The 26,974-nt window shown below is 42.0% G+C and overlaps 1 protein-coding gene across 1 annotated transcript in view; it reads left to right on the forward strand.

Annotated features, from left to right (window-relative positions):
• Nucleotides 1-26,974, forward strand: part of LOC311524272 (uncharacterized protein) — a 51,637-nt gene that overhangs the window by 11,833 nt on the left and 12,830 nt on the right. The window contains exons 3-9 of the mRNA XM_084635218.1: nucleotides 652-743; nucleotides 1,684-1,916; nucleotides 13,624-13,860; nucleotides 14,867-14,944; nucleotides 16,488-16,704; nucleotides 22,491-22,699; nucleotides 23,696-23,768. Coding sequence (XP_084491344.1) covers nucleotides 652-743; nucleotides 1,684-1,916; nucleotides 13,624-13,860; nucleotides 14,867-14,944; nucleotides 16,488-16,704; nucleotides 22,491-22,699; nucleotides 23,696-23,768 — 1,139 coding nt within the window. The remainder of the gene's footprint in view (nucleotides 1-651; nucleotides 744-1,683; nucleotides 1,917-13,623; nucleotides 13,861-14,866; nucleotides 14,945-16,487; nucleotides 16,705-22,490; nucleotides 22,700-23,695; nucleotides 23,769-26,974) is intronic.

Consider the following 26,974-nt stretch of genomic DNA (forward strand, 5'->3'; position numbering starts at 1 on the left):
TTTAACCCTATCTGATTGGCATACACTGTACGCTAGCTGGGCTCTGTGGAATAATGCCTGGTGGCTCCCAAGATTATCATCATGGAGTCTCCTGATGTCCAGTGGGTTCTTCCCGGGCTACAGAGAGGAGGTTAAATGAGCTCCATCTCCAAGAAATTGAGCCTGCTGAAGGCAGTAGCTCTGTTTTGGAGTTGCCAGCCCAGAAAAGGAGTGCTCAGTGGAGGTCACAGAGATAATATACCAAGAACAGCTGGGGAGTTGCCACACATCAGCTCTCAACGAGGGACCTCCTTTCCTTTACAGCGGTTCTGTTTTATATAAACCATGACCACAACCTACCAATGCCCTGGGAGTTACTGCTGTCCTAGAGCTGGATTGACTCTGAATGAATTCTGTGACTTGTGGAGCATAGGAGCCTCCGGAACATACCACAGCAGAGCAGTCTATTCTTCTTGTGATGCTGCTTGCCTGCTTCAGAGCCCTCCGGGGACCCTTGTTGTTCAGGGTACCAGTGGTTCTTCTGGACCCCAATATTCTTGCATATCATTCCACTATTTGTGGGCATGCCGTGTCTTGTGCCATGGTGTATGTGGGGGAATTTGTAGATGTTGTACAAGACAATAACATTCAGCTGATTTTTTTCCTTTTTAGAATAGCCTCACTTGAAGGCTGTCAGCTGAAAGTCGCAGGAGTTGAACCAAAAGTTAAGCCTCATAAAGAATGTGCCTCTGGCTATCTAAAAGGCAAGTCCATCGGTCTGAGTCACAATTAAATGCTACGGGCTTTGAATGCCAGATACCAGTAAGACCATGATGCTCGTCCCACTATATCCCATGCATCCAGAGAGAGGGTTTGATGGATGCAGGCGGACAACGTGAAAGTGTTTGAGACAAAAAGGATTTAAATGAGAGGTTTTTCTCAGGTTGAATTCTTCATTTTTCTTGAAAATCCAATTTGCAAACCTGCTCTGCCTCTTTCACAAACAATAAAGAGATCAGATTAATGGGGTGAAGGGCAATTTTTTTTTAAATGGCAGGTTGGCAGAGGTTGTTTAAGTGTGCTTGCAGTGGGGCAAGTATTGGTCCTTTCCAAACTAACGACACTTGGGGTTGTGTTCACGTGCAAAGCTATTGCACTAAATCTATTCCTGGACTCATTCTTCCCAGATGTTGCCATCTTTTCCGTGATACATCATTGCAGTGAAGCACTCTTGTAATGTATTACACTAATACATTGTTCAAAGGACAGCGCTGATGATAAATTTCTTAAATGATGGTGCTGTCTGGGGATAATGACTCTAAGAGCAAATGCAAGGTAATGTGATTTTTTTTTAACCTGGTCCCAGAAAGAATACAGAAGACATCTTAAAGCCATTTTCTTCTGGGGGGATGTTAAAATATGCAATATTTCAAGCACTATTTAACAAGCACTTAAACAATACCAGCATTGATAATAAAGATTCTACACTTAAAACCAGGACTTTTATTCTGTTGTCGTTAGCAGCATTTTAGATGAGATGCTGTCAGATTCTGTTGTTAAACCCCCTATTCTGAAGTGTTTTAAGATGTGATTAAAAAAAAAAAAGATCACTTAGAAGTTAGATTGAATTTTCATTGTGAACAATGTACAGTGTATTGTCTTTAATATGGTTATTTTTAACAGTTTGTTATGTTCTTTAAATAGGCCAAGTTCTCAGGCTGTTTGTTCATATGGTTGGAGCCAAGAGGATTTTATTAATTGGCAGGCTTAAAGGTTGCGTTATCCTTGCTATGGCGGAGGCATTGCCAGTTGATGGAAGAATAACTGCATGTGCAACAGAGCCATATCTTGGAGTGAAAAGCCAGGAAGCGTCTGATTATTCATCTCATGTCAAACAGATAAGTGTGAAAGTGGGACCCACAGCAGCCACTCTGGAGGTAAACTCACTTACTATTCGTTATTCATTATTTGTATTACCGTCGCATCTAGGAGCCCCACTGTGCTAGGTTCTGTACAAACCCAGAACAAAAAGACATTTCCCTGCCCAAAGTGGTTGCAATCTTAAGGAAGGGGACTTCATTTTTAGAGCTGGTGATGGTATTGCTTGCAAATAAATGTAGTCCTATTTCCTGTTCTCAGGTTGCTGATTTATCCTGATTTCTTTGCCATTTGCAAATATGCAAAAAAAAAAAAAAAGTTCAGTGCGTGGATTGTTCATGAACTGTTCATTTCAACTATTTAGTTGGGGCTATTTGTTATTCCTGGTGTGTGACTGGACTGCTAAATCACATGGTATTGTTTCTGTTCCCGATCTAGAAGAGTTGAAACTTTTTAATCAGGAGAACGATTCATCTCTAAATTCAGTGGACTTTGGATCACACCCATCAAAGTCAATTGAAGCTTTTCCACTGACTTCAGTGGACTTTGGATCAGATCCTATGATTCCCAAAGCAACACATGGGCAAAGTATACATGTGGCCCTCTGTGACTGACCCCACAGAGACTAGCCATCTGGTACGATTTACAAAAGATGGACCAAGTTCTGCCGCTGAAATGGTAGAGGTCTTTTCTTTGATGATACTCTCTAGATATATTCCTACTGATGATGCAATCAGAGAATCAGGACAAAAATTTTCCACTTCCAAAGCATTATGTAGCATGGTAGTCAGATTTGGTTTGTCTGGTCCATAGGCTGGTCCCATAGAAGAGTAAAGCCTACCACTGATACCTGCTAATGGAGGCACTCCTTTGTCTGAAGTGTTAGCTACCCAAACATTTGATTCTGAAGGTTGAGGGTTCTATTTCTGCTGATCACCCATGGTAGGCATCATTAAGCAAGGGACATTTCTAGTACTAATGCCAATGAATTTGAGACTGAAAATGACGTCAGTTTAAAGTGTGGGCTCAGCTGTAACATTATTTGCATTAGCAGGGACTGTATTCATTTCTAAAATTGAATGGCCAGGAGCTTTTTGACTTCTGGCTTTTGTGACCTATGCATTTGGATAGGAAAGAAATAGACCTTTGGCATGCATCCTGAACATGAAATGATACAGATCACCTGCAACAAGTGGTGTTTAAAATCCTTGCTCCCTGCAGTGAGCGTGAAATTAATTGAATTGCTGTTGCTCTCTAGTGCTCATTCTGTGCAACTGACTTACTGTGACTGAATTAAAATGTCTAGAGGCAGGCAGGGTACCTGCTGTGTAGAGATTAAAGAAGGGACCAGAATGGGAGCCAAGACATGAAAATTAAATACTTGAAACATAATGCTGCAATTGATTTTATATCTTCCTGTTGCTTCTTATCAGCAACCACCAAAAGAACATTCCAAGCACAATGCTGCAAGAGGCTCAGTGCCTTGAACTCCCATTTAAGCTAGTGGGAGTTGAAGGTGTTCGGTATTTGGTTGGAGGTGCTTATTGCCTCCTGGCTGTGGATTCCTTCTTATGGAAAGATTGAAGAATTACGGTATTAGCACCTGACCCTGCACCATTGAAGTCAATGGGCAATTTGTCATTGGCTTCAACAGGAGCAGGATCACTGTTTTAGGAGATTAACTACAACCTGTGGAACTCATTGCCAGGAGATGTTGTGAAGGCCAAAACAATACTGGATTAAAAAAAGAATTAGATAAGATCATGGGGGGGGATAGGTCAATCAATGGCTATTAGCCAAAATGGTCAGGAATGCAGCACCATGCTCTGGTGTCCCAAAGCCTCTGACTGGATGACAGAAGATGGATCATATGATAATTGACCTGTTCTGTTAATTTCCTCTGAAGCACCCGGCATTAGCCACTGTTGGAAGACAGGATACTGGGCTAGATGGCCCATTGGTCTGACCCAGTATGGACATTCTTATGTTCTTACGTACATGGAAAAAAAAAACCTGTTTAAGGTACAGCAGTAATGACAATAACCTATTTTTTCATAGAAAAGATATTACATTTTATAAAGAGCAGGGGATGGGTTTAGGTGCACAATTCCCTTTGAAATTGATGAGCTGTGCTTCTAGCCCCCATTAGGCAGCTGTGAAAATCCCAGTGATATTCTTAGGTAAACGTGTAAAAACGAGAGCTGGAAATGTCTGTCTGCAGCTCAAGTTGATTTCTTAGAGCCAAAAGATGTTTTTAGTTGTGGTATTCTATTGAAGTGGTCAGATATCTGTGTGTCTTGCACAGGTGCTCAATGGGACATGTGTGTTAGCTTCTTCCTTCTAACCGTAGAGCTAGAGCTGCTTGTCGTGGACTGGTGCTCTGAGGTGGTATGGAGAATCCCCTATCTTAGGTGCCTGATTGATGTGTCGTGCTCATGTGCTTAGGGTCTAACTGACCACCAGAAATTTTCCTGTGGGTCAGATGGGCTGACAACACTGGGAGTTCTCTGTTTCCCTCTGGAGAATGGAGCACGGGTTGTCTGGTAGGATCATCAGGACATATGCCACCTAATCAGTTCCCTTCTGGTGACATCGGTGCCTAAGTCTCTCTCCTGTCCTCTGCTGGTGGCGTACAATAGGTTAGTCTCCTGAGAGCTAAAATGCTTTAGTTTAACAAGTCATTGGGCTCAGCATAGGGTTCTCTGGGTGAAATGTAATGTCTTGATATGTGGGAGGTCAGACACTAGATGATGTAATGGCCCCTTCTGGTCTTAAACTTATGAAGAGATGAAAGCTCAGCCCAAATGCTCTCTTCCATGGCAGAGCCCCAATAAATTCCTTTTCTTCATGGTGCTCCACAGGGATCATGGGAGACAGAATCGTCCTGACCCCCAAGTCATAGAGTGGCAACAAAAACTCCCCTTGAGTGTTACTGTGGCCTGTAGTCTGCAACAGCTTCCACAGGAATTGTGCCCACAGGAAATTTGATCCATATAGATCATATCTACTGGACATGCTTTCATAGCTTTCCTAATTCACCCCATTCATGGAGCTTCCATGAAGTGTAGCAGCAGAGCACAGAGGATACATATATACCCCCATGCAGGCTTCCCAAAGCCTCTCCCTCTAGTGACTTAAACATATAATCACAGCAAGTTTCTTAGTCCCTTTGTCAAAGATTACCCGTTCTGCACATCCTATTGCATGGCTTTGTTTTGTTTAGCACTGCAGGTAGAAATCAACTCTGTGAATGCTGCATGCCACCAACACTGGGAAGATACATCATACATGCCAAAGTTATCTTTAATAGGACTGCCTGGCATATTCTCTGAGCACTGTGTATTCCATCCATGCCTCAGAACACTACCAGGTTGTACGGTATTTAGATTAGCATAGTACTCCTGTTGAAGTTAATGGGTGTACTCATATGCTTAGAGTTAAGCACATGCTTAAGGGCTTTGCTGGATCGGGGCCTGAGATAGATATGCTGCTTATGGTGAAAAACTGCCTGTTTGTTAATGCATTTGGGCAACTTCTCCTCACCTGCAGCTCTTTATGTGCAATGCAGTAAAATCTTTCCTAGAAATGTAGCTACCACTTCTGAAGGGATTCACCAGGTGTGTAAAAACCTACCTCCTGCAGGTAGCTGGCATATACAAATCCATCCATGGAAGAGGCATACTGTTTAATAATAATAATGCAATAGCCTTTTCACATTTGAATATTTGATTCAAACCTGCGTTAGGTGCAAGTGAAAATAGGCAGCAAAGGGCAGTGGCAGCCTAGCATGCACTTGCTAGCATGAAAAAATAACCTCTTGTGTCCCGAATTTGGTACAGATGAATGACCAAAAATACAGAATTTAAACTCTTTTGAAATAAGCATGGAAGCTTCCCTTTTCTGTGTTCAGACTTCTGGTGCTCACACTGACACCCCAGAATCCTTTCCAAACTAAGCCCTTTCAAAAAAATACTCCAATGTGTAGTATTCTGTCTAAATAACATGCCTTCACACACATGCAAGGGTTGTACCAAATGAGCCCAATCCTGCATACAAAACTCCCATTGACTTGTGGGGGAGTTTTTGTTGAACAAAGAATGCAGCATCGGGCCCAACGTGAATACAAAGTGCAGGGGAAATGATTCAGGTTTGTTGTTTTTGTTATGTCCATTTCAAAGTCTAAAATACAACATGAAAAAATTAACATGCTTGCAGAAGATTGCGCTGACTTCAGGGCATTGTGCAACCATGTAGGGTTTTTTCTACCTCCAGCCCCCCTTTACCAGCAAGAATAGGTGAATAGGTTGAGCTGCAGATCTCATTTCTCCTGTTTTGCTGCTTGTGAAGTCTGCCAGCAGAATCCACCTTGACAAAGTCAAGGACTCTGCGTTTAATGTTGAACTGAGTGAATAAATTATGCATGAAATTGTGTCGGAGTCTCTAGTGTGCAGAATTGCTCCTTTTGATATGAAAGGTTAATTCAGAAAGGAGTCCAAAATAGCTGGAAATTGTGGGGATAAGTGGATAGTATTCACTGTTGTGAGCTGTTATTACTAGAAATTGCATTCCCTCTCTAGCTTCCCCTGAGATTTAGCTTTGCCAGTGAATATAAACTGTACTCAATAGAATAGCATTTAGGAGTAACCAGAGTGTATGTCCACATCCAGTAAAATATTCTAATGGTGTTTTAAAAGGAAGTTGAACTTTTTCATGTATATTATGTACCCTCAGGAAAAATTACTATTACATTTAGGTCAAGAACAAGGTGTATCAAAGGTAATGAGTTTGGAGTTTATCTTTATTAGAATATACTGACTGTACGATCCATATCAAAGAAACTGGACAGTCGTTCTGCTGAGTGAGTCTGGAGGTACCTGGTGTGAGCGGTGGTTCCAATCAACACTACATCAGGTTTTAAATAAGATTTGGCGGAAGATTCATTCATTTGCTCATTCAGAATGTCTTGTCTCTAGTTTTTTTTTTTTCCCGTAACTAGCAATAGTTTTATGCTCTTTAAAATGTTGCCTTCTGGCGTACTTTTAATATACCAAATGGTTCTGTGATTTTTTAAAAAGAAATAGTTATTTACAGTAAGAAAAAACAATAAATGCAGGCAGCCAAGGTAACCCTGGATTAAGACAATTTGTTTTGATGCTTCTGTAGCGAAGGTGTGGGGATTGCACAGAAATTGTTCCCAAGTGGGTTTCAGCAGACTGTTTTGCAGACAAATGATTTCCTTCTGGATCTCAGCCTCTCAGCCAGTCCAAGATACTTGGGCTGCACCTCTCTTCCTGCAAATAGTAGACAGGTCAGACTCCCAAGGGGTCCTCGGTTGGACCACAACCCTTCTGCCCATGGGCCAGCTGCTCTGTCTCTGGCAGTTCAATCAGAGCAGTGGTCTAGCGCTCCCCCTCGACCTGTTGCAATCCCATATTTTAAAGGTACTTCTGGGGATAGCAGCAAAAAGAATTCCCCCCTCCGATCCCATCCTCTCCCTTACAGTACCAATATTTTTTGTGCATTGCTCCCCAAACAGGGCTCACACTAAGCTCCTTCTCTCTGTTTAAATCCTGCCCAAATAGAGCAAGGCAATGGCTAAGTGGTGCCTTTCAGGGGATCTTAGCCAAAACTGCTCCCTGCTCATAGGACCTCACTCTGCCAGTGGAAGGGGGTGAGAGACCGGATGGCTTGTTGAGGCCTCTACATCCTCTCTCCTCTCCAAAGCTTCATCAGAGGCCAGCAGGACCACAGTCTCCCCAGGCAAAAAGTGACCACTGAAATCCAGGCACAGAGTCGAGGTGACACAAAAGTGAGTGTTGTCCATGTATCTTAATTGCCAGCTCTTGTGTCTTCTGATCTCATGCACAGAGATTACACCATAGGGAAGGCTGAGCATGAAGGAATTTCATGGATTCCTCTGGACTAAAGACATGAGAAAGAATAACTGTACCTGTCCCTAAGCTGGTGACCTAAATGACCTAAGCTATTCCAGCATGTCATTCCACATAAAAGGGATCACTAAAGCAGGTAAATTGTCAGTGGGTAACGAGCTCAGACTGGTGTCTGAATCATGAGGAAATCTTGTTGATATCCAGGGCGCAAGGCAATCCCCAGATAGACCTATTTCAGTCAAAAACGTGCCAAAAAAGCTTTTTCTTCACTAGGGAAGCAGACCGGAAATCATTGGGAACAGATGCTCTGGCTCAGTAAGGGCCAAATCCGCTTCTGCATGTCTTCCTCCTGTATCAAGAAGGGTAATTTGAAAAATCAAAAAGGAGGAAACAGTTATTCTTGTCAACCCAAACTGGCTATGCTTCTCAGACCTAGTAGAATTTTCAGGAGACCTCCAGTCCATCCTCCCAGCAAGCTCTTATTCCAAGAATTGCTCCTCCTTCCTTACCCAGATTACCTGAACCTGACTGCTTTGCTAGTGAGTAAAAAGCCTAAACAAGTTGAGATACTTTCCCAAAATAATAGTGACCTTCCTAGCCTCCCACAGACCTTCCACCACTTTGGCCTACGTAGGAGTGTAGACAAAGTCTCTTACTAGTGTTGAGATAACAAGATCAGCTCCAGGAAACCAGATGACCTAGATATGCTGGATTTATTACAAAATAGCCTAGATTTGGTCTTAAGATCTCCTGCAATTACATCTGATATCTTATATCTCAGCAGTAAACAGTGTCATAAATATAGGCTCATGCATGTCTCTGGTAGACCTCCCAGTGCTATCTAAGTGCCTTACAGCAGTATGTCTATCCATACTAACAATCAGGCTTATCTTCTGGACCTCTGACCGGACCACTGTGCGTTGAGCTTTCATAACTCATCCATCCGCACTGGAGTTATCTAATTTCCCTTATTTTCTCACCATAAATACATGCTTGATGGTCCAAATCACCTTTTTAGAAGAGTTTCTGAAACCTCTGTTAGAAGACATGAACCTTACTACTTATTCCAGGAGGATAAGATGATACTTCATACTCCAAAGTCATTTGTTACTAAGGTTAACTCTTCCTTTCATACATCACAGGATATCGCTCTTCCTCATTTTGCCCAAAGTCTTAACATGACAGAGAAAAAGCTGGAGATAAGAAGTGCTGTTAAGATTTACTGGGGTAGAAACAATCAATCCAGGGAAATGTCATTAGTCTCCTTTTACTCTAAACACCAAGGCTTAAAAGAATTTAAATCTGCTCTAGGTAGATGGGTGAAATGTTGCATTTTTGAAACACATGCAGCTGGAGAGAAAATGGCCCCAGATTGAATTCTGAATGTCCCAGAGCAGCTTTCTGGGCAGAGAAGGCATCAGTCACCACACACAGGTAATCTATAAGGCCGCCCACCTGGTCACCAGTCAACACCATTAGACATCATAATCAGTATCAGTATCATAGAATCATAGAATATCAGGGTTGGAAGGGACCCCAGAAGGTCATCTAGTCCAACCCCCTGCTCGAAGCAGGACCAATTCCCAGTTAAATCATCCCAGCCAGAGCTTTGTCAAGCCTGACCTTAAAAACCTCTAAGGAAGGAGATTCTACCACCTCCCTAGGTAACGCATTCCAGTGTTTCACCACCCTCTTAGTGAAAAAGTTTTTCCTAATATCCAATCTAAACCTCCCCCACTGCAACTTGAGACCATTACTCCTCGTTCTGTCATCTGCTACCATTGAGAACAGTTTAGAGCCATCCTCTTTGGAACCCCCTTTCAGGTAGTTGAAAGCAGCTATCAAATCCCCCCTCATTCTTCTCTTCTGCAGGCTAAACAATCCCAGCTCCCTCAGCCTCTCCTCATAACTCATGTGTTCCAGTCCCCTAATCATTTTTGTTGCCCTTCGCTGGACTCTCTCCAATTTATCCACATCCTTCTTGAAGTGTGGGGCCCAAAACTGGACACAGTACTCCAGATGAGGACTCACCAATGTCGAATAGAGGGGAACGATCACGTCCCTCGATCTGCTCGCTATGCCCCTACTTATACATCCCAAAATGCCATTGGCCTTCTTGGCAACAAAGGCACACTGCTGACTCATATCCAGCTTCTCGTCCACTGTCACCCCTAAGTCCTTTTCCGCAGAACTGCTGCCTAGCCATTCGGTCCCTAGTCTGTAGCTGTGCATTGGGTTCTTCCGTCCTAAGTGCAGGACCCTGCACTTATCGTTATTGAACCTCATCAGATTTCTTTTGGCCCAATCCTCCAATTTGTCTAGGTCCTTCTGTATCCTATCCCTCCCCTCCAGCGTATCTACCACTCCTCCCAGTTTAGTATCATCCGCAAATTTGCTGAGAGTGCAATCCACACCATCCTCCAGATCATTTATGAAGATATTGAACAAAACCGGCCCCAGGACCGACCCTTGGGGTACTCCACTTGATACCGGCTGCCAACTAGACATGGAGCCATTGATCACTACCCGTTGAGCCCGACAATCTAGCCAGCTTTCTACCCACCTTATAGTGCATTCATCCAGCCCATACTTCCTTAACTTGCTGACAAGAATACTGTGGGAGACCGTGTCAAAAGCTTTGCTAAAGTCAAGAAACAATACATCCACTGCTTTCCCTTCATCCACAGAACCAGTAATCTCATCATAAAAGGCGATTAGATTAGTCAGGCATGACCTTCCCTTGGTGAATCCATGCTGGCTGTTCCTGATCACTTTCTCATGCAAGTGCTTTCCTCTCATGCAAGTGTTTCATAGAATCATAGATGGCAATTCCTCCCAGTTCTTCTGGTGGGAAGCAGTGGGATTTGCTCACCCTTGGAGGTGAGAGAGGGTTCCTTCCTACATCCAAAAATTTCCCAAGACCTGTGTAGCTCTCAGGGAGCTACTAGAGGCAAGGGCCATTACACTGCGCCTTTGAACTTTCTCTAGGCTCCATGGCAGCATGGCTACTACCCCATTCCAAAAAACCATTAGAGATGCTAGAAAAGAAACTGAGAGTCGTGGGTGAGAGATATGACCTGGATCAGAATCTGTCTAGGAGAAAGACTCAAAGAGCTAGGAATAAATGGTCAGTGTGCAATGTGGGATAAAGTTGAACAGTGAGGTGACCGTGCATTAATAGTCTGGAAACAAGAGTAAACTGTGAGGTAGCAACATTTTGCAGATGACTCAAAATTATTTAGGTTAGTCAAGAGTAGAGAAGATTGTGCCTAAGTCCAGGGGGACCTACCAGAGTTAGGTACCTGAGCAACATGATGGCAGATGAAATCTATTGTTCACATGTGCAGGGTGATGACATTAGAACAAATAATATTAACTACTCTCGCACATTGTTGCTTTCTAGAAATAACTGAATATACTCAGGAAAAAAGCCAGGGGACTTGTGGAGAGCTCAGTGCAAACATCGGCTCAGTGTACAGTGGTGAGCAAAATAAAATGGTAGGATGTCTGAAGAAAAGGATAGAAAATAATGTTAAAGGTACTATAGTGCTATTGTATAAATCAGTTGTGTGCCCTCACCTTGCATATAGAGTTCAGCTCTGGTCAACACATCTCAAAAAAGATATAGGGTAGAAATAGAAGTGGTCCAGAGATACTTCCATATGGAGACAGATTGAAAAGGTTAGATCTGCTTAGTGTAGAGAGGAGTCAAATAAGAATGTGCATGATAAACACGTACAAAATAATCACTGGCACAGGAAAAAAGGAACTTCCCTAACTATATTTTAACGTGCATAGAGGCTTAAATCATGACCCCTGGGACAAACTGTGCAGAAGATTAATGGGGTGTGAGATGCCCCCAACTCACCTATGTGGGCTACCTTTGTCATGCGCCATAACGAGCAAGGGAGAGGAGCTCCTGACAGCCATTACAGCCTTTCCCATATAGGTGGGCAGGGACTGGGCAGGCACAAGCAGGAGTGGGTGAAGCTTTCACTCTGCTACCCCTTTACCGTGCCTCGGTCCTTGCAGCTGAGCTCATGCAAAGGAGGCATTAGGGACTGAATTGTGACTCTCTGTCATAATTTGGTCCCTGGTTTACTTCTGGGACAGCACAATGCACATATCCCCTTACTCTGGGCCTGTGGGAATGCCGTGATCTAGTCCTTAGGGTTGGTGAAAAGTGCTGCATTGACAGCCCTGGAGTATGAAGGCTTATGTTTATCCATCCAACAGGCTGCGGCAGTGCGAGCTCTCTGAACTTCCCCACCCGTGGCCCTCAGTGCTGTTCTGGATATATCGTCTCTACAGGGTGATTCATTCTTCAGGAATTCATTCAGTTTCTTGTCCCATTTGCTACAATGCCAATAAGGGTGCCAATTAGTTCCACTAATGGTGGACATTTCTGTGAGAGGTCCACAAACTCACCAGGAGCTAGACTAGAGAGAGTCTGCTAATCTCATAAGCCACCAAGCCAGTGACATAAGCCAAGTTTGCTAACAAAAGACGTGGTGTCCCAGCAGCAATCTCTTAACCCGGGGTGGGCAAACTTTTTGGCTTGAGGGCCATATCAGGGTGCAAAACTGTATGGAGGGCCAGGTAGGGAAGGCGGTGCCTCCCCAAACATCCTGGCCCCTGCCCCCTATCCGCCCCCTCCCACTTCCTGCCTCCTCAGAACCCCTGACCCATCCAACCCCCCTGCTCCTTGTCTCCTGACTGCCCCTCACCGGGACTCCCACGCCCTATCCAACCCCCCTGTTCCCCAACCCCTGACAACCCCAGAACCTCTGCCCCATCCAACTGCCCCCTGGGACTCCCTACCAATTTTTTCACCGCCACACGCCGCCACCACCCCCTTACCATGCCGCTCAGAGCAGCAGGAGCTTGCAGCCCCACTGCCCATGTGGTGGTGTGGCTGCGGGGGAGGGGCTGGCAGCTAGCCTCCCCGGCCAGGAGCTCAAGGGCAGGGTAGGTTGGTCTCGCATGCCAGATGTGGCCTGTGGGCCATAGTTTGTCCATCTCTGTCCTAACCTGTCCATTTACCAAAACATAGATAGCGGGTGCATAAGTATGACTATATTATAGAAAGAGAGAGCAAGGGTCACACCCAGGAGAATGGCATTGTTCAGATGTTAATCAGGAATTGTAGACTTGGGCGCTTGGATGTGTTGTGGTAGACTCCCTCACTATCTTTGAGCCTTTGTTTCATGAGGTTTTTTTAATTCTTGTCAAAAACATTTTCTTTGTTGTGTATTGCTACATTCAGCATTGGCCTAACTTTGCTGCCATTGAAGTCCATAGTAAAACTCCCGTTGACTTCAATAGAGTTAAGTCAACTCTGAGCATGTGTGAAAATTCCATCATATATTGCCTGCTACATGCAGCTTCTTAAAATGTATTGAATATAAATGCAGGCACACCCCACAGTGAAGAGGTACAGATGTGTGTCTGAGCCAATGCAAGAGATCTTGATTTGTATTTCCTCTGACTTGTACCACAAGCATCCATCAACAGTTGGGAATGTGGTGCTTTATGAGGTATTAAAACACTGTGGGTTCAGTTGCTCACACAGATGTGGGCACAGGCACTGGTAGGAGGAATTTAAAGGGCTTGACTTATCTGTGTGGATAGATACGGTAGTATGTAGATAGCCAAGGCAACCTGTATACAGAAACATCTCAACCAGTTCTACCTTGCTCTCTGTAAATCAAAAAGCTGCTTTCCAGCAGAAATGACTTTTGATTAGGATAATTACTTTAAAATAGAGTTTTCCGTTAGGCGTTTTTCATGTGTTTCATATGGAGGTTGGTTCCAAGACCCTCCACCTGCATGGAAACAGTACTTTTTTCCTTTGACATCATTTATTTTTCTCCAGGAGTTAGTGGCTGTGGGCGAACACTTTGATATAGTTTTTATTGATGCTGCTCAAAGAAATGCCGTTAACGACTACAACTTTGTCATGGATAACCACTTGCTGAGAATGGATGGAGTGATCTGTGTGGAGAATACTCTCATGAAAGGACAAGTCTACCTGGAGAACATATCTGATGAAAATGTATTAGCTGTCAGAAAATTAAATAATGTAATTAATTCAGATCCTCGCGTTGAGCAGGTTAGTGCTGTACAATTAGTTAAGGGTTATATTGGTATTGTAAGCATCTATGAAATTGCTTCAGCAATATTGTGTTTTAAGAGTCCTGGAAGTAGGCTGTCTCACTCTTGCTGTCTATTCCCTACAGTAGTGGCCACGCTATAAAACGTACTTTGCTCAGTTCCAGCAGGGTATGCAAGAGAACCAAAAAGTTCATTATGTTATTCACCCAGTGGAACACTAGGTCTGATTTACTAGATCCAAATGGTTCATACTGTGCATCGTCATGCTCTATTGTGTTATCAGAAATAGTTGCCTTCAATTGCAGAAGAGGGTATTTGACGCTTTAACTGTCCAGGCCCTGACACCTACTCTTAATCACTAAGTCACCCTGGTACCTAGCCTGCCCATCTTATTTTCTTGTATTTGGCCAGTGGTGTTGGGTCTACAAGATGCTGTGTCATTTTCACTAAGGTATGGTTGCCATCTAGACAATGGCACCAGGTCACTAGTTCAGGCCTGCAAATCATAGCGGTGGAGCATAAAATGTAATTTATATACAGAAGAACACAAACAGTAGTAGGTAAGATTGTCCAGAGAATATTCACTCATTATTATTATTAAGCTCCAAGAGTAATCTTGGTACAAGTCCCAAAGAACATAAAATCTCATTCGACAATCAAAATCAGATGCACTGGAAGTCCCAGACGCTGTGTCTTGTTTATAAAACTGGAAGACAAAATGGCATTTTTATTGATCTAGCATTTGTGAAAGTAGTAGTGAGTCTTGAATGGGAATATGAGGTAAGATGGAGGACTGTCATATTGGGATAGGAAGGGACTTTCATGTGCAGGGAGCAGCATGCAAAGAGAGAACCACCATAATACCCAGCATGGGCCTAGCCCAAACCCAGTGAAGTCCTTGGAGACTTTGCCGCATAGTTCAATGGGCTTTGGCTCAGGCCCAATGTGGTGTGCCCTGAAGTCGAAATGGTTCAGTGTTGATTTGGACACTCGTGTTTTTCCAGGTTATTTTACCTGTGCAAGGCGGAATGAGTGTCATCCGAAGGAGCCGTGCGCACGCAGATAGGGTGATTAAATCAAAGGTGTGTATTTTCTCTCCATAAGCAGTATGGGTGAAATCCTGGCCTCGCTGAAGTCAGTGGAAAAATTCACATTGATTTCACTGGGGCAGGATGTCACCCTTTGTTTTCACTTTATGCATTAAAGAGACAATCTCGTTTGAAGAATGTATCCTGCATGCATCACTTTCCCCAGTAATTGCCTAAAGAGTAAGAATCGTAAAAGAAACCAGTATCGGAGTGAGGCATGTCATAAATTATAATGTGCCGTGGGGCAGCCAGCTGTTTTCTTTATATCATTGATTACAGTAACCCTGCCATTTCCCCCCTCCTACCTTACCCCTTTACGTCTACTTTATGCAATATGCACCTAGTTTCCCTTCCCCACTGTTAGCTGGATTAAAGCCTCCCACCTTGCAGGTCCTGCAGGTCCATCCCGAGCCTGAATGTCTACACTGCAGTTAAACAGCTCCCCAGCCTGAGCCCCAAGAGCCCAAGTCAGCTTGCACAGGCCAGCCACAGACATACCTATAGTGGAGGGGTTGAAGGTACATTGTGCCTTTGGAGGTGTTATGCCTTTGACATTCACAATGACCCCTGGGCATGCAAGAGAATTCACTGTGAAGTGCGCTATGCTACACTTATGTGACTAGAGCATCCAGTGAAATTTTCAGCAGCAGAGCCATTCTACCCCATTGCCTTGCCCCTCCATACCCCCTCTGGAGCTGATAGCTCTGCTGGCATTTGGACTTCACTGACCTGGGTAGCGTGATTTCAATCCTACCTTTTGCACCAAAGTAATGGGGCAGGAAGGAACAGCTCCCGACACATTCTACCCCACACCCTAACACACGTGAGAAGTGTGCCCTTGTGGCCAAGAAGGCTGACTGCATATTGGGCTGCATTAGTAGGATCATTGCCAGCAGATAGAGGGAAGTGATTCTTCCCTTCTATTCGGCACTGGTGAGGACACATCTGGACATTGTGTCCAGTTTTGTGGCCCCCCACTACAGAAAGGACGTGGACAAATTGGAGAGACCAGCGGAGGGCAACGAAAATGATTAGGGTGCTGGGGCACATGACTTATGAGGAGAGGCTGAGGGAACTGGGCTTATTTAGTCTGCAGAAGAGAAGAGTGAGGGGGGAATTTGATAGCAGCCTTCAACTGAAGGGGGGTTCCAAAGAGGATGGAGCTAGGCTGTTCTCAGTGGTAGCAGATGACAGAACAAGGAGTAATGGTCTCAAGTTGCAGTGGGGGACGTTTAGGTTGGCTATTAGGAAAAAAACTATTTTACTAGGAGGGTGGTGAAGCACTGGATTGGGTTACCTAGGGAGGTGGTGGAATCTTCATCCTTAGAGGTTTTTAAGGCCCGGCTTGACAAAGCCCTGGCTGGGATGATTTAGTTGGGGTTGGTCCTGCCTTGAGCAGGGGGTTGGACTAGATGACCTCCTAAGGTCTCTTCCAACCCTAATTTTCTATGATTCTATAATTTGTGTGTGTGGGGGGGCTAATGGGTTTAACATAACTGAATTTTGACCCTCAGTGCATTGTGGTGTTTTGCTACAGAAAGAACTGGTGAAAGATGATGTCTTTTGGGGCTATAACAGATGTCACATCCTTGATCGCCTGCGTTTGGATGGCAAAGTGGCCTATGTAACAGGTGGAGGCCAGGGGATAGGAAGAGCCTTTGCTCATGCATTGGGGGAAGCAGGTGCTAAGGTAGCCATTGTTGATCTGGTACTTGCAAAGGCAGAAGTGGTAGCAGAAGAGCTCAGCCTGAAAGGTAAGCAGTGTACTAATTCTCTGATTCCCCTCATACATGCACTTCTACAGTGCTCATCCCTGTAATGTCTGTGTGCTTTGTTATTTTAAACTTGCGTAGCTGGTGGCTTGTTGGAGAATATCTTGCATCGAGTTTTGATGCAGAATAAGTCAAATAACAAAGCAAAGAATTTCCAAATAGCGCACACATGCCACAGTTGCCGAGGGTGATTGCCTCACACAGCATCTTAGCACTGTGTCAGCAAGCAATAACCAATGTCACATTGCCTGCTTGTGTTACCTCACAGAGTAAGCACAACCAGGAAAGCAAATTACTGTGTATAAAACTCTTTATCCAGGGTACCTGAAGGAAAAACAGCATACAATGAGCCATGACTGACGGGCACAGAGAATAGCAATCTTTTATTAATAAGTGCTATATAATATACATCAATCAGCCAGAAAGAGTTGTTCCTTATGTTATATCACGTGGCAGCTAAGGCACTTAAGACTTGCTAATAAAGAACAGCCAGACACAGCCCATGCGCCCATTAATACATATCCCAACTACAGCTTCTCCTTTCACACACAAAACCAATCGTACGGCCACAAACACGTCATGAGTGCATAGGGTAATATTTTTTATGGCATGAATCTGTCTCCTGTATATCTAATAATCGTGGGCCAAAGGCTTCAGTCATTGTTCAGAACCCATTAGCCTCAATGAGGGTTTTGCCTGTGAAAAGGCTGCAGGCATTGTCTGTGTGACTTGACTTCCACTCGCTGCATCAAAAAGTAGCCGTCGTTGAGGAATAATTTGTTCACAGGGCAGAAAGCAAGGAGAGGAGCTAGGGAAAGGGCTGAAGAGAAGCAATGCTGAGCATGCCTGAGATTTTTAAGGGGGTCAGCTAGTTACATGTAACTTTGAGGGATATGCCAGACATAAACATACTGAAAAACAAGATTTTCAGGACTGCCTGATTTTAGGTGTCCAATTTGGGACCCATTGAAAGGTCCTGATTTTCAGTGGCCAGGGTAGCCAGCACATTCTGAAAATCTGGCCTGTTAATTTTTGGGTGCCGATCTTTTTAGAGCCACCCAAAATCGTCAATTGTCACTTTTGGAAACATTGGCCATAGTTCCTCAAAACATGCATCAGTGAAAAGCATAGAGGTCAGATATAGGTACACAATACTTACATACATCACAAGTAAAATCCCAAACAATAGGTGAAATCTTCTACAAACCACTTACATTTTGTGTTTTTTATTACTAAAATAGGACCTAAAATTCAATTCCTCTCCAAAGACGTTTGCAAATATGATAAAGCTAAACTATATTCATAAAGGAAACATAGACAATTGGAAATAGAGTTTTAATGAGAAAAGAGATGAAGTATCACTCATTTTATAATTCCTCTTGTGAAAGTACATCCAAGCCTTCCGCTACATTGGATTCTTCAATATCATCAAAGATGTAGCTTCATTCAGGAAAGTGGGATACTGCCATCTGGGCCTGTATTCTAATATTTGTGTAAACGGATATTGTAATAGACTGTATGCTACTGCAGGGAGGACCTAGGTCAGTTTTTCTGTGGTGTATTAGCTGAAGTAGAAATTTTCTAAAATGAAAATTGGTTGTGAAAAGTACATTTGCAGCGTTGCAACACAAATTTGGTTCTTCTGCAGAACAGCTAGAGTGCAAGCAGTGGCCATAAAACTCCTTCCACTGTCCTGCCTTAGTGCCTCAGTCCATTTCCTGAGGGCAAATCTCCATCAGAGAGAGGAGTGTTTTAGACTCCATGCTTATACAATCCTTGGTCTCTCTGGTAAGACTGTTTAAAAAGGTGCTGGTTTATGCAGTAGAAACAGTACTAAGTGATGAGATACTCATTTTACCTAGGTCATTGAACACCAGCCTAATGGTAAGGCTTTGACTACTGGGTCTGACCATTGGATCTTTGACTTTGTAATGGGATCCAGAGCTGTTCAGTTCTAGGTCATTGTTATAGATCAGAACAAATTCCTTGAGATATCCAGTTCTTCCTTCCTGAAAAAGCTTCATGCTCTTGTGCGCCAAAGGTATAGGATCTTGGAACACCATAGCTACCCCTTGAATGTTAACTAGCCTTTTGGACATGCTTTCACGGTTAGATTATATGTATCGAGCAGGGTATTCTGAAGGGAATGGGTTATTTGAGGGAAACAAGAGACTTTCTTGGAGATGACACACTTTGACTGTCGGCAAACCGACTCCTTTTGGAAACCTAGTTTAAATTTTCTGTAGGACAGTTTCAGCAGAGGAGTTTTTCATTCTTTCCTCAACTGATGCCCAGTGTTTCTCAGCCAAGGGTTTGTGTCTCCTAGGGGGTTCACAGAAAGCAATCAGAGTGGTAGTAAGGCGTGACCTTTTTTATTACTATCTAAAGCAAAGAAAAAAACCTCCATCTCTCACTCCCCGCACATCCTTGCCCTTTAAGGTAAAGAATTCACCATCAACCTTTCAAACAGAACTGGCTGGAGGATGACAATTCTGTTTTGCAACAACTTGGAAGTTTTGACATTGTTTTCATTCCATTGCAGATCGGAAACAAGTTTTTTAAAAAGTTCTGGTCAAACTGAATTGTGTCCAAATGTCCATTTTTGGATTGAAATGGTCAGGTTTTCAATCTCTCTCTCTCTCTCTCAGAAGTGACCCAAGAGTCCATCCTGGACCCCAGTAACCTTTCCACTGAAAACTTCTTCAAAATTGGGGGTTGGACTAGATGACCTCCTGAGGTCCCTTCCAACCCTGATATTCTATGATCCTATGAAAATCAATACGTCTCCATGAAACGTTTTTGGCTTTGATGAAACAATATTTAGATGAAAATACATTTAATTGACAATGTTCTGACCAGCTCTGTTCTCACGTAAATTATACAGGTTTATTACAAATACGTTTTTCACTTTTATTTTTATAGTAAGTGTAAGGGAGTCATGGCAGTTTTTGATTTCAAATTAAAGGGTCACCAACTTGAAAGGTTGAGAAACACTGCCCTGAATTATCACCTGATTGATCTTTTCAGAGTCTTTCAATGTGGGTTCTACTCCTAAGAGTTCTTTACATTTGTGCAGTTTGTGTATTCTGTATCAAGGAACATTTTGCTGACTTCATTAATGGTGCCATCACCCCAGAACGAGTTTTAGACATAGAAACGTGGCAATCCCAATCTTTGGCTTGTGCTAGGCATTGTACACACACATAACAAGACAGTCACTGCCATAGAGAACTAAATCAAGTGCTTCACTCCTTTGCAGCTCTTTCTTTGGCTGGTTTAACCTGAAAGCTGTTTCCATAAACTCTGCAAAGTTAATCCACTGTTGCAGAAAAAACTGTTCCAAGTTCAGTGCATGTGTAACCCATGTCTGCTTCGTGTGGCACTCTGTCCTCCTCTAGTGGCATCTAACCCAGCTAGAGATTGATGAGTCTGCTACAGCCTTGGCTAATAGCCATGTGGCTTTTAGCTCATGCAGGAGAGGCTCATGCATTTAGCTCCAGTGGTCGCAGGTTCGACCCTGCCCACCGACGACTGGAGTCTGTTGACATTATACATGCCATATCTAGGGCTTTGAGAGAATTCTGCAATAAACTGACTCATAACATACAATTTAAGGCCCCCAATCCTGCAAACACTCCCATGACTAACTTTGTGCATCGGAGAAGTCCCACTGCCTTCATGTGTGTTGAATGACCAGAATCAATGGGGACTGCTTAGGGGCCTGAAATTGCTCATCTCAACAAACATCTGCATCTGGACTTAAATAGACGGTTTTAGCTTTAACTCTGAATTGTCTTGGATTTATAGGCTCAGAACTGGGCTCCCACTTTAAGACTATATTTCTAACTGTTTAATTTTCTTTTTAGTATCTTATTTTAAGAGGGAAAAGTCCAGTTTCTTTGCCCTTTCAGGCACTAGAGCAATTTAATGGATTTGATTAGTACTGGCTAAATTTGGTAAGCTATTTTTAATGAGAAACCACATTTCAGTCCTTCGCTAGATGCTCACCTATCACTCCCATTAGCATTAACGGCAGCTGGGGATACATACCTGGGGAAAACAGAATTTCTTAATTGTTTGATGTGATGCTTGGATCCTATAGGGGGACTATTCTCTCACTGATGCATGTGCACAAGTCCTGTTAACTTTAATGGGAGTTACACGGGTGCATCAATGGAAGATCAGACCCGTATGTTAGCCATTTAATTTCCTGATTTAAGTGTGACTTTGATCAGGTACAGTAATTATTATTATATATTCTCCACAATCACTACATTGCAGCAAAAATATTATTCATTTTGTTGTGAAACACTTTTATTTTATGCAGCGGGGAAAAAGAACTCTAGCAATGTACCACCGCTGGTGGGAGTTGGGATGCTGAAATGTTGCAAAAAAGAGGTGGTGAAAATGATCTTGATGAAATTCTGTGTAGGGTAAAATAGGGTGAGCTCTGGAAAAAAAACCTTCTTTCTACCTATGAATACAAGATAAGGCCCCGATTCTGCAATCTTATCGATGTGGCTGGATTTCCACTGCAGTCAGTCAGACTCCATGCAGGCACAGAGGTCCATCTCCACAGATCAGATTGCAGGACTAGTGATAACACAGGAATATGTTTACATTTTGCTACATATATATTAAGGTTTGAGACAAACCAACACAGGTCAATGGACAATCCTGAGTGGTGTAGGGCACCAGCTACTCCTCGATGGAGATATTTTTGGCACCACAGCACATCGGCACCAAGGTGTACGAAGAATGAATAGCCTGGTTGTTGAGTCATATGCATGGACTGAAAGGCAGATTTCTGGACCTAAAAGCATAAGACTCTACTTCGTCAACTAATGGACCAAGTCTGTTAGCATAGAAGCAAAAGCAGATATACAGATGGAGCTGGTCAGCATTTTTGGATTTTTGAGTTTTCAGCAAAATTTGTCATAAAACCTGTCAATGTCAATGCAAAGTTTCATCAGTTTTATGGGGGCTTTGGCAAGCATTATATAGCACATCAACGTTTTCCCATTATCCAACATGTTGAAAAAAGTCAAAATGACAACAACATTCTGAGAAGCCAATTAGTTACTATGAATTAGTTACTATGAATTAGTTACTATGAGCGCCATAATTTTGAATATTTAGATTTTCATGTTTAAATCACAGCTATAGTTCTGGATGGCTTTTGCATACACTATTACACATTAAAGAACATGTACACTCCAAACTCTAAAAACCTGATGTTTAGAATCAGTTTGGCTGACAAATTTATTTGATTTCTGTGGCATCTGGGGTTCACTGTAAAAACATCTGTAGCCCAACAGATAAAATATTCCTCTGTTTTGTCTTGTTTATGAGCTAATAACTGTCATCTGAAAGTGATGCACTTTATGATCCATAGCACTCAGAGAATTGTTGGAATGACCATCACTTTAGTTGATAAGCTGCAGTTAAACTTTTGAACAGAAGATGGTGTAGTATTCAAAGATTCATTCAACTGGAGAGTCAGAACTCTGATTTTAAATAAGTTGATTGTGTATTAGACTACAGTAAGTGCAGTCTACCAAAGTTAAACTTAAAAACTTTTAAAAAGATTCATTTCCCAATGCATCATGCTTCCATTAATAGCACATAATTTGCTGTCATCTGTGGAGTGGTGATTAAACTGGTTTTGTTGTTGTTTGTTTTAAGAATTAGTAACTAGTTACACAAGAAAGGATACCTTGTTTTCTGTGAATGACGATATTTGTTTTATCAATCTCATTTTAATCTAGGGATAAAAAGCATTGCATTGGCAGCAGATGTAAGCAAACCTGAAGATGTGCAAAGGATTCTGGATGCGATTGTAGCTAGGTGGGGCACAGTTCATATTGCCTGTAACAATGCTGGAATTAACATGAATTCTGCAAGTGAAGACACTTCACTAGAAGAATGGGACAAAACTTTTAACGTTAATTTACGAGGCTTGTTTTTGTGCTGCCAAGTAAGTATGAGGATCTGTACTATTTTCCTGTAGCTGTTTTCTGAGCATTTGACTTACCCAGAGGTTTAATAATATTCTTGTTGCTAATTATCATCATAAAATCGAACGTATATTGGCGGGTGTTAATAATAGTTTGGCTATGTATCCGTAGGCTTGGCCACATTAGATTTTTGTCAGTAAATGTCGATTTCAGCAAACAAATGCAAACTGATGAAAAAATATTTCCATCCATAACAACTGAAATTTACAGATAGGCAAAGTAAGAAGAATGCTGCCTGAGAACTTATTTAGAGTTTAAGGACATTTACTTTTTGTATTTTGACATGTGATGTTGACAATTTGTATTTTAATGGTTATCAAGCTTTGACTTTTTGTATTTCCATGTCTGTTGTCATTAAATAATTGTCTGACTCCCCCGCATAATTTCCCACATCTGTGAAAATTTAATTAAATAAAAATTGCACACCATCATTGGTTTTAAGCATTTTTTTCAACTGTGAAAAATTTAAATAGATAAAAAAAATTAAAAATGCTTAAAAATAACCATTGGTATTATCTGTTGAAATTATAAAAAAAAAATAAAATAAAAATTCAATTCTGTGACACTGTGAATCAGGTATACATTTAGGCCAAGATTATCAAAAGTAACTAGTAACTTTTGGTGAGACACCTTAAAAAGAGACCTGATTTTCAGAGGCCGGGTGTTCAAAACTTCCTGAAAATCAGACCCTTTTGTGGGATATCAGTTGGAGTTCCCAATACTAGAGGCATCCATTATTACTATTCACCTTTTGAAAATTTTGGCAACACAGTAGCTGAATTAAAATGACAATAGAAATTTTTCTGCATCAGCCATTTTATATCAAATTTTTACACTGTGCACTTTTAAAAAAAATCCATAAACTCTTCTGAAAAGTGAAGACTAATTTATTATCATGTAATTATTAGCACAATCACAAAAGGGGTCACTGGTCTTTCCTTTAATTTCTGTCATAGGCTGCAGGCCGCATTATGCTGAAGCAAGGATATGGGAAGATAATTAACACAGCATCTATGGCAAGTTTAATAGGTGAGTGATGATATCTAACAGTTGTGCTTTAGAATCCATATTTTAATTACTACCAATGCTATTTGAATCAATTAAACCTGTATTGGGAAGGAGTAAATCACTGACATTTTGTATTAGGGGAAAATGCACTACAAAATTTTTATGATCTCATTTTTCAACATTTATCTGTCCTCCATGTTTTAGAGCACATATTACTTTTTCTATAGAAGAGGTGGAGTTACCCTCCTTGAGTCTGACACATTAATTATGGAAGAAACGTGTTGGTGTAACTCCCTTCATCTGAGCGCAATGTATAACATTTCTGAAACCTGTGCCTTAAGCTATTACCAGCAGGACAGTGGGGTCGGAGGGGGTATTGGTTCATATTCTCTGTGTATATATAAAGTCTGCTGCAGTTTCCACGGTATGCATCCGATGAAGTGAGCTGTAGCTCACGAAAGCTCATGCTCAAATAAATTGGTTAGTCTCTAAGGTGCCCCAAGTCCTCCTTTTCTTTTTGCGGATACAGACGAACGCGGCTGCTGCTCTGAAACCTGTGCCTTACTAGTGTTTACAGCCTATCCAAAAGCTTTTCACTCTTCCCTTAGCTGCAATACCAGTTGTTCTATTTCATTATGTCGCCAACAGGTGTCTCCACTGACGCTGCGGTATCAGCAGTGTCATCAAAGGGCCAATAAACTGTTGTTGGAACATATGGAACGAAATCCCGACTGCTGAGCTAATCTGGGAAGCAGCTACAGGCTGGCGAACTGAAGCCCATGTAACAAAAATTGATCAATTACACAAATTAAGCATAGCCCTTTAGGAATTTATTTTATTGGTCTGGACATCTGTTGCAGTATTGTCCAAATCCAAAAATCAAACGGTGCCTTGGGTTACCAAGCTAGACAAGAAAATCTAGTAGCTATAAAAGTACAACAGAAAACCCCTATATTAATATCATCTCCATCTGCTGAATGTTACATCAATATTCAGTCTTTTTATTTTCCTTGGGAATAACATTTATTTTTTACTGTGCCCAGTCTGACATTCTATGACATTCTGTTCGGTTTATTACATAGTAACTTTAAATATTTCTTCAAAAATGCATTTATAAAGTTGTTGTTAATCTTTTTATAAGTGTCATTACCAGTTGTTTTACTTATGGTTAAACATAAGAGTAGTCCCTTTCCCCAAGTATGGAGAATTGCAAATCGCACAAGCAAAAATAAAAACGGAACTTAGAATCATAGAATATCAGGGTTGGAAGGGACCTCAGGAGGTCATCTAGTCCAACCCCCTGCTCAAAGCAGGACCAATCCCCAATTTTTGCCCCAGATCCCTAAATGGCCCCCTCAAGGATTGAACTCACAACCCTGGGTTTAGCAGGCCAATGCTCAAACTCAAAGCTTTAAACTTGTGTTATGTGTTTTATACAGTGCCTAGCACAATGGGGTCCTAGTACATGCCTGTGGTGCTGAGGTGCAACCACAATTTATATTAGAATAATAGCAACAACAATACAAGGCTTAATAGTAGATATAGACACTATAGAATGTTAGGCAACAGCTGTGAGGTAAATCCTTGGCTTTACACCAGCTGAGGATTTGCTCTTCTGAGTGTTAAAATACCACTCTCTCTCTCTCTCTCATTTTTGTTGTTCAAAAGTGCTGTCTCTTATTTAAATAAATGAGTGATATTTCCAGAGAGAATATTTCAATTACAATTATCTTACTGAAACTGCAAACTGAGGGTCAGATTCTCAGTTGACGTAAGTCAGCGCAGCTTGGTTGGGTCAATGGCAGTATGTCCATTTACAGCAGTTGACAATCTGGCCCTGAAGTATGTTAATCACAATTAGAAATCTTTACTGAAATATAAAAGAGTATTTTTAAAGTGAAAATATCTTGGGAAAGGCAGCAGGGGTACACTTAAATGTCAAAGAATGTTAATCCAAGTGGGCCTAGTGAGACCAGTCATTAAGATGAGATGGAACGTGTTTACTTCATGAACCTGTTTGAATCTTGGCATTAACCCCTTCCCCCCGCCAAATAGTTCTAAAAGTATAACTGAAAATCACGATGTTCATATCGTGTCCATCTGCTGAATGTTAAATAAATATGTTGTTCGGTTATTTAAGTATGTTGGCCAACTGGCATAGTATGGAATGTTTCTAGAAATACTGGATAATTTTTCGTAGGTTGAGTTCTCTTTGGTAGATACAACAAAATGAGCAGAGGAGAAACTCAGGGGAGTTAATCCTATTGGATAGAATTTTGACTGTGGTTTCCCAGATATACTTCCCTACAATAGTTTAATAAATAATATAATCAAGCTGAGATTCTGCATTCAGTTTTGCCTGTATAAATTTTGAGTATCTCCAGTGGCTTCACCAGAGGTATTCCAGATATATGCCAGTGTAACAGAGAGCAGATGGAGTTACTCTGAGTTATCCAGGTGTAGCTAAGATCCCTGTTTTTTGCAGTGACTATCTTTGGTGGTAAGAGGGTTTATCCTCTAACATGTAAGTGTATAAACCCCCCACTAATGTTACATGCCTGTATCAAGGGCAGGGTAGAACCCCCGAATCACTGAGTAAAGAAGCAATCGCATTGTATTAGATATTAAAAATATAACTCAGCCGATGTTGGTATATTTTTACTTACATTTCCCTCACTCCGTGTATGCAAAACAGTAGGGAATATGTGAACCAGTAGGGAAATTAGCCCCCTTCTCCCAGCCCCACTCCTACAGAGCCGTAAGAGAAGTGACCTTTTCTAAAGTGTTCTCCACTGGGGTGAAGATAAATCTTTACATTTATGAAGATGCTCTAGTCAATTTTTGATTGTGTATGTGTGTGCTAAATTCTGTCTTTGTACACATGAGCGGTCCAGCCGAAGATGACAGCGGAAGTAAGGAGAACAGGATTTGGTACTATGTACTTCAGTGCAAAAACAGTACCGCTGTGAAAGCCATCCACTTTGTGACACCCTTTGGCTCGCTCTTGAGTGCTTTCAATTAAGAGAGGCCAAGTGTTTCAGGAGGTGTATATTTCATCTTCTAAACTGCCTTCCTTAACCCTTTCTGTAAAGAGAGACGCATTTAGAAGAAGGAACTCTAGAAAATATCTAATGAGCTTCTGTCCCAAAATCAGCAGGCAGATTCCAACATCTTACAGCAAATCTCTGTTTTAGTTTGTGCACACTGAAAACTGCAATGCCTTGATG

The sequence above is a fragment of the Lepidochelys olivacea genome, assembly GCF_965140295.1.
Source record: "Lepidochelys olivacea isolate rLepOli2 genome assembly, chromosome: 7".
Taxonomy (NCBI): Eukaryota; Metazoa; Chordata; order Testudines; family Cheloniidae; genus Lepidochelys; species Lepidochelys olivacea.